The 12,891-nt window shown below is 53.3% G+C and overlaps 3 protein-coding genes across 5 annotated transcripts; 1 reads left to right on the plus strand and 2 right to left on the minus strand.

Moving 5' to 3' along the window:
- Positions 1-1,491: 1,491 nt before the first annotated feature.
- On the plus strand, positions 1,492-4,331 carry LOC114431323 (mucin-5AC-like). Its single transcript, XM_028398925.1, has 4 exons — positions 1,492-1,605; positions 2,004-3,325; positions 3,417-3,539; positions 3,915-4,331. Exons 1-4 carry the CDS (start codon positions 1,557-1,559, stop codon positions 3,966-3,968), a joined length of 1,548 nt encoding a protein of 515 aa, XP_028254726.1. The 5' UTR covers positions 1,492-1,556; the 3' UTR covers positions 3,969-4,331.
- A 2,346-nt stretch (positions 4,332-6,677) lies between these two features.
- nudt17 (nudix (nucleoside diphosphate linked moiety X)-type motif 17) lies at positions 6,678-9,030 on the minus strand. 2 transcript variants are annotated; one of them, XM_028398926.1, is made up of 10 exons: positions 8,855-9,028; positions 8,383-8,517; positions 8,187-8,303; positions 7,933-8,116; positions 7,836-7,861; positions 7,670-7,762; positions 7,504-7,602; positions 7,303-7,436; positions 7,034-7,233; positions 6,678-6,946 (listed from the first exon to the last, which is right to left on the minus strand). In XM_028398926.1, the coding sequence occupies exons 2-9, from the start codon at positions 8,455-8,457 to the stop codon at positions 7,074-7,076; spliced, it is 888 nt and encodes a 295-aa protein (XP_028254727.1). In that variant the 5' UTR covers positions 8,458-8,517; positions 8,855-9,028; the 3' UTR covers positions 6,678-6,946; positions 7,034-7,073. The 2 variants fall into 2 exon arrangements, with proteins under 2 accessions (XP_028254727.1, XP_028254728.1); XM_028398927.1 differs by having other exon boundaries at positions 8,383-9,030.
- Positions 9,031-10,062: 1,032 nt separating this feature from the next.
- si:dkey-7j14.6 (membrane-spanning 4-domains subfamily A member 4A) lies at positions 10,063-12,196 on the minus strand. 2 transcript variants are annotated; one of them, XM_028398929.1, is made up of 7 exons: positions 12,133-12,191; positions 11,492-11,815; positions 11,322-11,423; positions 11,169-11,225; positions 10,859-11,044; positions 10,357-10,482; positions 10,063-10,260 (listed from the first exon to the last, which is right to left on the minus strand). In XM_028398929.1, exons 2-7 carry the CDS (start codon positions 11,687-11,689, stop codon positions 10,228-10,230), a joined length of 702 nt encoding a protein of 233 aa, XP_028254730.1. In that variant the 5' UTR covers positions 11,690-11,815; positions 12,133-12,191; the 3' UTR covers positions 10,063-10,227. The 2 variants fall into 2 exon arrangements, with proteins under 2 accessions (XP_028254730.1, XP_028254729.1); XM_028398928.1 differs by having other exon boundaries at positions 10,218-10,260; positions 11,492-11,709; positions 12,133-12,196.
- Between the last annotated feature and the right edge of the window lie 695 nt (positions 12,197-12,891).

Consider the following 12,891-nt stretch of genomic DNA (forward strand, 5'->3'; position numbering starts at 1 on the left):
GCCCCAGTGCTGAGGTGTGGACAGCCACACAGGCTTCAGGTGTGAGTGAGTGAGTGTGTGTGAGTGTGTGTGAGTGTGTGTGAGTGAGTGAGTGTGTGTGTGTGCGTGAGTGTGTGTGTGTGAGTGTGTGAGTGAGTGTGTGTGTGAGTGTGTGTGACTAAGTATGTGTGTGAGTGTGTGTGTGAGTGAGTGAGTGTGTGTGTGTGACTAAGTATGTGTGAGTGAGTGTGTGTGTGTGTGTGTGTGTGTGTGTGTGTGAGTGTGTGTGTGTGACTAAGTGTGTGTGTGTGAGTGTGTGTGTGTGTGTGAGTGTGTGAGTGTGTGTGTGTGAGTGTGTGTGTGTGTGTGTGAGTGTGTGTGTGTGTGTGTGTGAGTGTGTGAGTGTGAGTGAGTGTGTGTGTGACTAAGTATGTGTGTGAGTGTGAGTGAGTGAGTGAGTGTGTGTGTGTGAGTGTGTGTGAGTGAGTGAGTGTGTGTGTGTGAGTGTGTGTGAGTGTGTGTGTGTGTGTGTGTGTAAAAGTGTGAAAGTGTGTGAGTGTGTGAGTGTGTGTGTGTGACTAAGTATGTGTGTGAGTGTGAGTGAGTGAGTGAGTGTGTGAGTGTGAGTGTGTGAGTGTGTGTGTGTGTGTGAGTGTGTGTGTGTGTGTGTGAGTGTGTGAGTGTGAGTGAGTGTGTGTGTGACTAAGTATGTGTGTGAGTGTGAGTGAGTGTGTGAGTGAGTGAGTGTGTGTGAGTGTGTGTGTGTGTGTGTGTGTAAAAGTGTGAAAGTGTGTGAGTGTGTGAGTGTGTGTGTGTGACTAAGTATGTGTGTGAGTGTGAGTGAGTGAGTGAGTGTGTGTGTGTGAGTGTGAGTGAGTGAGTGAGTGTGTGTGTGTGAGTGTGTGTGAGTGAGTGAGTGTGTGTGTGTGAGTGTGTGTGAGTGTGTGTGTGTGTGTGTGTGTAAAAGTGTGAAAGTGTGTGAGTGTGTGAGTGTGTGTGTGTGACTAAGTATGTGTGTGAGTGTGAGTCTGTGTGTGTGAGTGTGTGTGTGAGTGTGTGAGTGTGAGTGTGTGTGTCTGAGTGTGAGTGTGTGAGTGAGTGTGTGTGAGTCTGTGTGAGTGTGTGTGTGTGTGTGTCTGTCCAGGTGCAGACTCATCTTCGCCCACATCAAACCACTTAAATATTGATAAATCCTTCTGATGCCGTTTAATCACAAGCCCCGCCCCTTCCTGTGACATGGCTGATGTCAGTTCATGTTGACGATGGCCGCTTTATGTTTCTGTCAGTATCTAGAATAAAGTAGAACACAGTAGAACAGAACAGAGTCCTTATTGTGTTTGTGCTCAGTACAACAAAGTAAACCATGGATGAAACAAATACTCTGATATTATTGATCAGTGAGTGCAGCTGTGCTCTGAGCTGTGACCACAGAGTGGCGCTCTGCTGTAAGGCAGGCTGAGGCCCCGCCCTGCCCCCACCTGTGTGCCGGTGTATAAAGGAGCCTTTCTCTGGATGGAACCAGATTCCAGCAGCCGCTCACACTGAGATCTTTGTCACTGTGGAGTTCCTGCAGGAAGATGGAGACCCTGTTCACTCTGTGTGTCGCTCTCACCCTCACCTGCTCAGGTAACACACGCTCACCTGCTGACTCACACCCAGGGAACAATCAAAGCTGCGCTGAGGCGGCCAGACGAGATGATTCTTGACAGGACTGCTGGTCCTTAAACCAGCACGTCGTCCTCATCTGGCCACCACAGAGGCAGCTGTTAGCTTTTCTGCCTCCTGCTCTTTATCAGTCAATTGTTCTTTAATTTATTAGTCACAAGTGTTAATTTTTAACATCATGAGTGTCGACAGGTTCGATTATTCAGGCTGACGGTTACCAGTCATTGTGTGTTTTGTGTGTCATTAGGTGTGTATGTATGTGTGTGTGTCTATGTGCTCTGTAAGTCCAGCACATACAGCTGACTGACTTCAAACCAGGTCAAAGAGCAGGATGTGAACCCTCTTCTTTTTCCCATCAGGGACCTCCAATTCAACTCCTGTTTCCATGACAACAGCCTCAGCAGCTCCAGAGCTGCACTCCAACTCCACCGCCGCTCCCAGTAACTCCACCGCTGCTCCCATTGACACCACCGCTGCTCCCAGTAACACCACTGCTGCTCCCAGTAACACCACCACTGCTCCCAGTCACTCCACTGCTCCCAGTCACTCCACCACTGCTCCCAGTCACTCCACCACTGCTCCCAGTCACTCCACCGCTGCTCCCGCTGCTCCCAGTAACTCCGCCGCCGCTCCCATTGACACCACCGCCGCTCCCAGTAACTCCACCGCTGCTCCCAGTAACTCCGCCGCCGCTCCCATTGACACCACCGCCGCTCCCAGTAACTCCACCGCTGCTCCCAGTAACTCCACCGCTGCTCCCAGTAACTCCGCCGCCGCTCCCATTGACACCACCGCTGCTCCCAGTCACTCCACCGCCGCTCCCATTGACACCACCGCCGCTCCCAGTAACACCACCGCTGCTCCCAGTAACTCCACCGCCGCTCCCAGTAACTCCACCGCCGCTCCCATTGACACCACCGCCGTTCCCAGTAACTCCACCGTCGCTCCCAGTCACTCCACCGCCGCTCCCAGTAACACCACCGCTGCTCCCAGTAACTCCACCGCCGCTCCCAGTAACTCCACCGCCGCTCCCATTGACACCACCGCCGTTCCCAGTAACTCCACCGTCGCTCCCAGTCACTCCACCGCCGCTCCCAGTAACTCCACCGCTGCTCCCAGTAACTCCACCGCCGCTCCCATTGACACCACCGCCGTTCCCAGTAACTCCACCGTCGCTCCCAGTCACTCCACCGCCGCTCCCAGTAACTCCACCGCTGCTCCCAGTAACTCCACCGCCGCTCCCATTGACACCACCGCCGCTCCCAGTAACTCCACCGCCGCTCCCATTGACACCACCGCTGCTCCCAGTAACTCCACCGCCGCTCCCAGTAACTCCACCGCCACTCCCATTGACACCACCGCCGCTCCCAGTAACTCCACCGCCAACAACAACACAGCAGTCACACACGGGTCGTCTACTGCGGGTACTGTGGACAGAAACACAACAACACCCAGGGGTTCCACAACAACGGCCTCTCCAAACAGCACACCACACAGTGGTTCTTCTGTGACCACACACGCTGCCACGGCTTCCTCTGTTACCATGGCAACAGGAGATGGAACCACCGCTGACATGAGCAGTCTGCCTGCAGCTGGAGGTGGGGTTCCTGGATGGGGAGTCGCTCTGCTGGTTCTGGCAGCTCTGGTGCTTCTGCTGCTGCTGCTGCTGCTCATTGCTCTGGTAGGAAAACACTGGTTCCCAGCACACAGGAGATGGAGCTCATCTGTTGGTTAACTGTCACTCTATCACTGTCACCACTCTGTGTCTCCAGCTGGTGTGGTGGTGCTGCTGCAGGGGGCGCTACAAAGGCTTCAGCTCTTACGACCACCTGAGAGATGACATCCCTCTGTACACAACTCACAGCCGCTTCGAGGGCACCAACGGCCGACCATATGTAAGTCACAGCACAACTCTGTCCTGACAAACGGGACATGTGCTGTAGGGGGGTAAAGGGGTAAAGACATGTCCTCTTGAGGACACAGAGGACAGAAAATGTCCTAACACCACAAGCACATGCTTTGTGTGCGTGCTTGTTGTTACAGGGTGTGTATTCGAGAAACTGTTTGAATTTTATGAGTCAAAGTTTGAATAAGGACAAATCATGGAAACACCTTCCTGAGATTAATGTAACCATGACGATACAACAAACAGTCCCTCTATGCTCTCATAGCATTTATTGCATTCATTATGCAGTGTACCAATGAATGTCTAGAAGCAAAGATACAAACACGTGTGACTCAGGGAAACAAACATTTGTCCTCTTCTACAGGAGGGCACAGCAGCGAGGAGCCGGACAGGAACGTACACCATCAGCCAGCAGTGAGCCGCAAACACGCTCATTAATAGTCTCAGAACATTTCATGGACGTTTATTTATTGTCTGTAAAACATTGTTTTCTGTGGATAATAAGAAAAGACAGAAATCAGCTCAGAGACTCTGAATGTTGGTCAGTGACTCCATCATGGCTTCCTGCTGGGTGCTGAGGACAGAGCTTTCAGCTTTTACTGAATCTTTTGTATTTATTTACCTCATGTGTGGTTGGATTTGAAGACATGATGGTGCATTCAGGGACCCTCAGAAAGTCTGATGATTCTTTTAGTTTTGATCATTCCTGGCATGGTGGGCTTTGTGTCTCTGTGTGAGCTGTAAAATAAGTGTAATGACTATAAATATGATCCATACCTTCCTGCTGTCTCCTCTCATGAATGTTGTTAACAAACCAACATCTGTGTGTATCATAGTTCACAAAACAACGTGATGCCAGACTGACTCCCAACGTTCCACTGTGGAACTCTGGAACTCTCTGACATGATTTACCTGCTGAACGATCCTCCTTCCATTCACTACACACAGCTGTGTGTGTCTGTCTGTGTGTGTGTGTGTGTGTGGGTGTGTGTGTGTGTGTGGGTGTAGTCTGGCAGCTGCTGCACTGTCCCACTTTGTGTAGCATTGTATCCACAGCAGGAAAATTCCACTGTGAAAGTGGATCCTCATTGTTGAGCTTTGATTCCTATGAGGTGTGGAGGAGGAGGAGGAGGAGGAGGAGGAGAAGGAGGAGGTGGAGGAGGAGGAGGTGGTGTGGAGGAGGAGGAGAAGAAGGAGAAGGACGAGGAGGAGGTGAAGGAGGTGGAGAAGGAGGAGGAGGAGGTGGACGAGAAGGAGGAGGAGGTGGAGGAGAAGGAGGTGGAGAAGGAGGAGGAGGAGGAGAAGGCAAAGGAGGAGAAGGCAAAGGAGGAGGAGGAGGAGGAGAAGGGGGAGGAGGAGGAGGTGGAGGAGAAGGAGGTGGAGGAGGAGAAGGAGGTGGAGAAGGAGGAGGAGGAGGAGGAGAAGGCAAAGGAGGAGGAGGAGGAGAAGGCAAAGGAGGAGGAGGAGGAGGAGGAGGAGGTGTGGAATTCAGAGAATAAAGAGTGCCTGATAGATGGATAGATGGATCTGATACCAGCAGAGTGTGTCGGCCTGTGACTCACACTCTCACTGAGTCACAGGCCGACACACTGTTGACAAACATCCGGTGAGGAAGTGGCTCGGCTGCAGCACGGCGGTCCACTGATGGGGGGTCCGTCTAAAATCATTTGTTTAAAAGATATGAAGTCTTTATTAAAGATGGATACTTGAGGGGGCTGGGCCTGTGTGACTCCCTGCCGGGCTGCTGCAGGCTGCTGAAGGCTGTTGAAGGCTGTTGAAGGCTGCTGCAGGTTGCTGCAGGCTGTTGAAGGCTGTTGAAGGCTGCTGCAGGCTGTTGAAGGCTGTTGAAGGCTGCTGCAGGCTGTTGAAGGCTGCTGCAGGCTGTTGAAGGCTGTTGAAGGCTGCTGAAGGCTCCGTCAAGGCTGTTGAAGGCTGCTGCAGGCTGTTGAAGGCTGTTGAAGGCTGTTGAAGGCTGCTGAAGGCTCCGTCAAGGCTGTTGAAGGCTGCTGCAGGCTGTTGAAGGCTACTGAAGGCTCCGTCAAGGCTGTTGAAGGCTGCTGCAGGCTGTTGAAGGCTGCTGAAGGCTCCGTCAAGGCTGTTGAAGGCTGTTGCAGGCTGTTGAAGGCTGCTGAAGGCTCCGTCAAGGCTGTTGAAGGCTGCTGCAGGCTGTTGAAGGCTGCTGCAGGCTGTTGAAGGATGCTGCAGGCTGCTGAAGGCTGCTGCAGGCTGTTGAAGGCTGCTGAAGGCTGCTGCAGGCTGTTGAAGGCTGCTGCAGGCTGTTGAAGGCTGTTGAAGGCTGCGTCACGGCTGCTGCAGGCTGTTGAAGGCTGCTGCAGGCTGTTGAAGGCTGCTGAAGGCTGCGTCACAACTGCTGCAGGCTGTTGAAGGCTGCTGCAGGCTGTTGAAGGCTGTGTCACGACTGCTGCAGGCTGTTGAAGGCTGCGTCACGGCTGCTGCAGGCTGTTGAAGGCTGCTGCAGGCTGTTGAAGGCTGCGTCACGGCTGCTGCAGGCTGTTGAAGGCTGCGTCACGGCTGCTGCAGGCTGTTGAAGGCTGCTGCAGGCTGTTGAAGGCTGCGTCACGACTGCTGCAGGCTGTTGAAGGCTGCGTCACGGCTGCTGCAGGCTGTTGAAGGCTGCTGCAGGATGTTGAAGGCTGCTGCAGGATGTTGAAGGCTGCTGCAGGCTGTTGAAGGCTGCTGCAGGATGTTGAAGGCTGCTGCAGGCTGTTGAAGGCTGCTGCAGGCTGTTGAAGGCTGCTGCAGGATGTTGAAGGCTGCTGCAGGATGTTGAAGGCTGCTGCAGGATGTTGAAGGCTGCTGCAGGATGTTGAACGCTCCATCACGGCTGCTGCTGCTCTCAGTTGTTTTAGTGTAGTTCGACACTTTGCTTTGTGTTTGCAGAGAATCAGCAGCAGGCCGCTGAATGTGCAGCTGTTTGAATCAGTGAGTGTATTGATTACTGTATCAGTGACATCATCACAGGGTGTGTTTGATGACTGGAGACAGAACCAGATGGGTCTCTGTTGGATCTCTTGCTTCCACCTGTGTTTCTCTTTAGTCAGCACTTTGTAAGAGTTTTCTGTAAATGTGTTAAATAATATCAACAAACCACAACGTGAACATGTCCCTCACTGAAACTGATTTAATGCTGCACTTATGCAGGATCAGCAATGAAAGAGACAGACAGACGCCATAACGTGAGAAGAGGAACCGTGAGGACAGGCAGGTGGCGCTGAAGCCACTCCCGGATCAAACATTCGAATTAGTAACTACATATTTAGTCAGAGGGACTCTGATCCTGTGCTGGAAACCTGAGCTCATCAGTGCCTGGACCATTCGATGTGTTAAATGTTGCGTTCACATCAGCATAACTGGTGTGCATCGCCCCCTGGTGGCCTGAAGGTACAGATACATATATATTATTTAAACAAATACAATGGCAGCAGCAACATTCACAGCACGTTAAAGTGACTTTTGACCCACAGCAGTCCTTCCGGCTGCCTCCAGGCTCAGAGGTCAGAGGTCAGAGGTCATCCAGGCTGCTCAGCCACTGCTCCAGAGTGAACTTGGTCCCGGTGCTGACCCGCTCCACATCTGGTCCGCTGGCTGGAGCCCGACTGACAAAGACTGCCAGAGGAAGCGACGCCTCAGTCAGAGCTCCCTCTGCAGACACCTGCGACACACTGCACACACAGCAGGAGGTCAAAGGTCACAGAGAGCTCCCAGGGAAACACGGACAACATCTGACACACCTGACGCTACTGGGCAGGTCTTCCGGCCAAACCTCGCCATCCTCTCCATCCACAGCAGACACAATGGCTCTGACCAACCGCTCGTCGGCCCACACACATGCACTGACCTCAGCGGGCGAGGGGCGGAGAGCGGCCTGCAGACACCACAGAGGCAGCGTGAAGAGGAGCACAGGCCCTTTACACCTACAGTCAAACCGTTACCTGCAGCTGCTGGTGTGTCAAGGAGGAGTGCAGCAGCATGTACACGACGACGTGATGCCTGTGGGGAAGCCCTCTGGACAGCATGGGAGGAAACACTGACTGAGACACAGAGGGACACACATCAGGGTCTGACCCTGGGCCAGCCTGTCTCCTCTGTCTGTCTTACCTCCCACAGCCCCAGCACCACTGGAGAGAGCTCCTCTGGTCCCAGCCTGAGTCCGGTTTCCTCCTCCAACTCCCTGAGACCTGCATCCAGAAGCTGCACACACAGAAGCAGCAGAGTTCTTTGTGTTCTTCTGAGCTCAAGTCACTCAAGAGGAAAAGTTATTTACCGTCTCGTCTGGTTCAACATGGCCGCCTGCACAAACATAAGACAAAGATTCAAACACACACCACTCTGGGGGGGGGGGGTGTTTGTGTGTGTCAGACCTGGAGGAACCCAGACATTGGGGAATATGCGGAGCTCCTTCGCCCGCCGTGTGAGCAGTACTCTCTGATTGGCTGTATGCAGGAGTACGGCCACGCCCACATCCACTCCACGCCGTTGAATCTCCAATGGGATGGCAGCCTCCTCTGTGACTGACAGGTGTTTGATGGGGCAGAAGGCGGGCCTCTGGAAGGTGAAGGTTAGGACTGTGAGACAGACAGACGCCGGCGGGACATGATCACCTCTGACCTCTGACCTTCAGCGGGACGCTCCGCCCTCTGTCCCCTCTGCAGAGAAGAAACTGGTTTTTGTCCAGAGAGCAGCTCACCTCCACCTCGTCATCACCTCCGTCACTGAGGTGACTCACTAAACTCTGAGACACACAACAAACAAATCAGTCCTGTAAGGAACCCACGAAGAGTCCCCCCAGGAGGACGCTGTCCTGCACTGACCTGGACGAACTGCGCTCGCTGTGGAGCCGCTCCATCCTTACAAACCCACACCAGAATCCTGCGAACCTTATCCATGCTGTCCTCCCCCAGGACGTGAGGGACCGGTTTAGGACCACAGCCTCCAGGTCTTCAGGTCTACACAGAAAGGTGTCTGCTGTGATAAGATCCTTATGATAGTATGTAGGAGCAGACAGCTCAGCAGCCAGAGGTCCAAACACAGGAAATACTCCGCTACAGCACCAGTACGCAGTGTTCTAGTACTTCGTTACTCGGATTACTGACTTACTTGGACTGACAACGTAGTTTATTAGCATGTAGCAGCTAACACCGAAGCTACATGACATGGGCTGTCTATCTGCCCGCAGCTAGCAGGCTAACGTTAGCTGGATCGGAGCCTCACTGATCCAGATCAGAGCTCGATGATTGACAGACGGCTCTGTTCAAACGGGCTGTGGAAGCGTTAGAAACTTACTGGCGCAGGAAACAGCTCACTCTCCTCCGGGCGTTCTACTGTACATCCGGTTCCGCTTTTCAAAATAAAAGCATGCAGCTCCGGGACGGAGCAGACTGGTCCAAACGGACCGCAGCGCTCTGTGGAGGCTCCGGAGGACCGTCTGGAGAAGGAGGTCTGAGGGCTTGGTCTGCCTGTGTGACCGTGGTGCATTGTGGGATACACTGAGCTCAAAGGAGGCTGTTGTCAAACACCTGATAATCAGTAACACCAGAAGGAACCGGCGCTGCCATGCTGTGGAGCAGTGGTTCTTCGGGGTCTTTAGAACCCGATGCACCGCCCTCCCTCCTCGTCTCAGACCGCCTTCTGTCTCCTCCGTAATATCACTAAGATCAGGAGCATCCTCCCAGAGTGATGCTGAAAACTCCTGCTTCTGGACTGGACCGCTTTGACTCACCGTGTCAGGATGTCCACGTCACTGCACGAACAGCTGCAGCTGGTCCAGAAGCAGCAGCTGGAGTCTGACAGGAAGCTGATCATACCTCTGCTGTTCCAGCTTCTCTTCACTGGCTCCCAGTGGGCTCAGGAACACACTTCAAGATCCCTCCTCACCTACAAGGCTCCATGGTGTCTGCAGGACCTGATAGAACCGTATTTTCCTAACAGAGCGGACCTCAGAGTGCAGCTTTACTTGTAGTTCCTAGGACTCACCACAGTAGACTGGAGGACGAGCCTTTAGCTGCCAGGCACTGAGGAGCACAACAACCCACAGGAGCTGTGGAGAGGCACCAGAACCATGAGAGACCACAGGAACAGCAACCAGCCGGTCAACGAGCCCACTCTGCCTGACACCTCCAAGCTCCCACACACCTGGCCGCAGAGACCAGTCACCGTCCACAGCTGAAGGAGCAGCCCAGGCCCCGTCCTGCAGCGTCACAGGGTGAGCTCCACCTCTGCACAGGCAGACACTCTGAAACATTACACTGCAGTTGTGTCGTATATATTCATACGTCTCACTTTGAAGACTGTCACCTTTACTCTGTTTCTATTGATTTATATTGTGTCTGTCTGTGTTCAGGCTCAGATGTCCCCGTGCCCTCCACAACGACAGCAGACTCTTGATTGTTGGACGGAGCGCCTCCTTCCTCGTAGCTTTATGTCTCTGCGTCTTTGTGGTGAAGGATTTGGAGGACGTCACGTGGTACAAATCACCAGACGGTTCAAAAGTCTCATTTTAATGTTTAATACAAGTCAGTAATAGAATCAACGCTTGTTTGCTTGATTTGTGCCGTTTGATAATGTTGAGTGTTTGTTTACATTTTTACCCAGAATGCACTGGAACGTGAGTACTTCATACTTGAGTATTTAAGTTTGAGTGTGTTTCAGTCGTCCTCTCAGGGCGCAGCGCTGTCATCATCCCCCTCCTCCTGCGGGTTAAAGGTCAAAACAAAGGTCGTCATCAACTGCACTGTAACACTGACGACACGTGAAGGAGAAGGCTTTAAAACACCGCGGCGCCGCACCGTGACGGAGGAGTATCTGCTGCGCCGTCTGATGGCCCTGCCCGAGAAAACGCAGACGGTGATGGAGACACACACCTGCAGGACGAGCAGAACCAGGAGCAGGCCAAGGAGTCCGTACAGGAGCCTCTGGAACACACACGTGTCAGGACACGCTCACAGCTGGATCACACACACACATGTATCAGGACACTCACACAGCTGGAACACACACGTATCAGGACACGCTCACAGCTGGAACACACACACACACACGTATCAGGACACTCACACAGCTGGAACACACACACACACACGTATCAGGACACTCACACAGCTGGAACACACACACACACGTGTCAGGACACACTCACACAGCTGGATCACACACGTATCAGGACACACTCACACAGCTGGATCACACACACGTATCAGGACACACTCACACAGCTGGATCACACACACGTATCAGGACACGCTCACAGCTGGATCACACACAGCCGTGTGTGTGAGCAGATGAACTCACATCCAGCTGCCACAGCTTTTCCCTGCATTCCATCCTGCCTTGTTCGGGGTTCGTGAGCTCTCCCAAGCTCTGGAGGTCACAGAGCAGGTCTGAGGGCAGACCCTCGGCCAACAGCCAGCAGACGTACGTCGCACCCGCCACGCCGATCAGTCCGCCAACTGTGCTGGACAGCAGAGACGCCCACACCTGCACACAGACACAGCTCTGACTCCTTCACAGTTGAACTCATCGCCGTTACCACGGAAACAGAGCAGATGAGACATATCAATAAAATCAGATGATCAGTGTATACAGGAGGTTTTAAACTTACCAGTTCGACTGAAGGGCGGCCGCCCGCCGCCACAGCCAGGGCGCCAGACACCACAAACTGAACGGCAGCAGACACACACTCATTACACACATGACGGATGCTCAGTACTGTGATCAGGTATTGATTAGGCTTGCATCAGCTGTGTTTACATACAGCGGCGGCGAGGCCCAGCGGGGCGTAGGCGATCAGGACAGGTGAGTACGCGGCGGTCAGACTGAAGAGAACACACATCAGGCCGATGGACATCTGAACCACCTGAACACACACACACAGTTAGCCTCAGGGTGCCTGCTGATGGCTGCCGGGCAGTGTCGGGCTCTCACCCCCAGCGCCTGCGGCCCCCCCTGCAGGAAGGTGGTAGTCATACTGTCCATCTTCTCTGAGGAGGGCGGGGTTTTCATGGGAGGGGGCGGGGCCTGGAGCGTGGCAGCTGACTGGAGCGGGATGGAGGCTTCATCTTTGCGGATGACCTGAGTGATGACCACCACTCCACCTAAAGTGCTGACAGACGTGGACGCCATGATGGAGCTCAGAGGGACTTCTGGGAAAACAGGACAACAATGAGAATACGACAGACTTCCGGTCGCTGGCGGCTCCCTGTGTGACGACACGGCTCCATGAAGCCATCAAGGAGCCAGCTGCTCCAGCTGTCAAACCAATGATTGATACACATTATTATTAAACGAATTACAACGACCCCCAGAGCCTGACTTCAGAAAGGACGTGTGGGGACTTGAACATCACACAGTGCGAACATGTGAGGCTTCAAGTAACCGAACAAACCCACAAACCACTGAAGAGCCCGGACACTGTGGCGCAGACACTTTACACGCAATCCCTCTCTCTCTCACACACACTCACACTCACACACACTCACACTCACACACACTCACACTCACACACAAACTCACACACAAACACACACACACACACATGTAACGTGTCTGGGTAAAAGAACGTTTACCTGGAAGCGACCAAAAGACGAAAACTGTTGAACTGTTCACTTCGCGCTGCCTTCAGGGCATCCTCTGAAAATAAGACATCTGACACTCGAACCTCAAACACAAACTAGAACTAATAAAATCATCACATGACATTTGAACAGGAAGTCACAGTGAATGAACAAAAATCCAGAATCACCTACAAACACACACACAGCGTGATTTGTGTGATTTGTGTTGTACAAAAGGACACATCTGCGCTGATTGTGATATTTCCGACAACAACCGAAGGCAGCACACGGAACACTCCACAGTATCACTTCCAGGAACCCACGACACACGCGCGCGCGCGCGCACAACACACACACACACACACACACACACACCTACCTGGTGTGTGTGCGTGTGCGCGCGCGGCCCATCAGCGGCAGTGACCTTGTGTACGAGGTGGGGCCCTGCAGAGGAACCGACCCGTGGAGAGCTTGGTTCTGGCCGGTGGAGTAAGGCCAGTGCACACCTCGGTCCAGGTCCGCACAGGTGTGCAGGCATGAGGCAGGTATTGTGTGGGTGTGTGTGGTTGTGTGGGTCAGTTAATGTGTGTGTTTCTATGGACTCGCGCGCTGTAGGCCTGTGAAGGCGGAGCATTAATGTTTTTATGAACGAGCTGTTTATGGAGTGACGTCATTTCTATTGATCCACCTTCTGTCCTTTTTATTGGCTCTAAAGCGGCTCGTGCTACACTTAGCCAGCTTTGCTATCTGTTCAGCCTGTGTGTGTGTGTT

This window comes from Parambassis ranga, unplaced genomic scaffold (assembly GCF_900634625.1).
Source record: "Parambassis ranga unplaced genomic scaffold, fParRan2.1 scaffold_68_arrow_ctg1, whole genome shotgun sequence".
Lineage (NCBI taxonomy): Eukaryota > Metazoa > Chordata > Actinopteri > Ambassidae > Parambassis > Parambassis ranga.

Coding starts and splice junctions, on each gene's coding strand:
- nudt17 (XM_028398927.1), bottom strand. CDS start 8,457: ATGGATAAGGTTCGCAGGATTCTGGTGTGGGTTTGTAAGGATGGAGCG. Junction 7,603..7,669: donor TGGTGCTGGGGCTGTGGGAG/GTAAGACAGACA, acceptor TCTGTGTCTCAG/TCAGTGTTTCCTCCCATGCT. Junction 7,234..7,302: donor GACCTGCCCAGTAGCGTCAG/GTGTGTCAGATG, acceptor CTGTGTGTGCAG/TGTGTCGCAGGTGTCTGCAG.
- si:dkey-7j14.6 (XM_028398929.1), bottom strand. CDS start 11,689: ATGGCGTCCACGTCTGTCAGCACTTTAGGTGGAGTGGTGGTCATCACT. Junction 11,226..11,321: donor CGCTGGGCCTCGCCGCCGCT/GTATGTAAACAC, acceptor GCTGCCGTTCAG/TTTGTGGTGTCTGGCGCCCT. Junction 10,261..10,356: donor GCAGATACTCCTCCGTCACG/GTGCGGCGCCGC, acceptor TTTAACCCGCAG/GAGGAGGGGGATGATGACAG.
- LOC114431323 (XM_028398925.1), top strand. CDS start 1,557: ATGGAGACCCTGTTCACTCTGTGTGTCGCTCTCACCCTCACCTGCTCA. Junction 3,326..3,416: donor TGCTGCTGCTCATTGCTCTG/GTAGGAAAACAC, acceptor CTGTGTCTCCAG/CTGGTGTGGTGGTGCTGCTG. Junction 3,540..3,914: donor GCACCAACGGCCGACCATAT/GTAAGTCACAGC, acceptor CCTCTTCTACAG/GAGGGCACAGCAGCGAGGAG.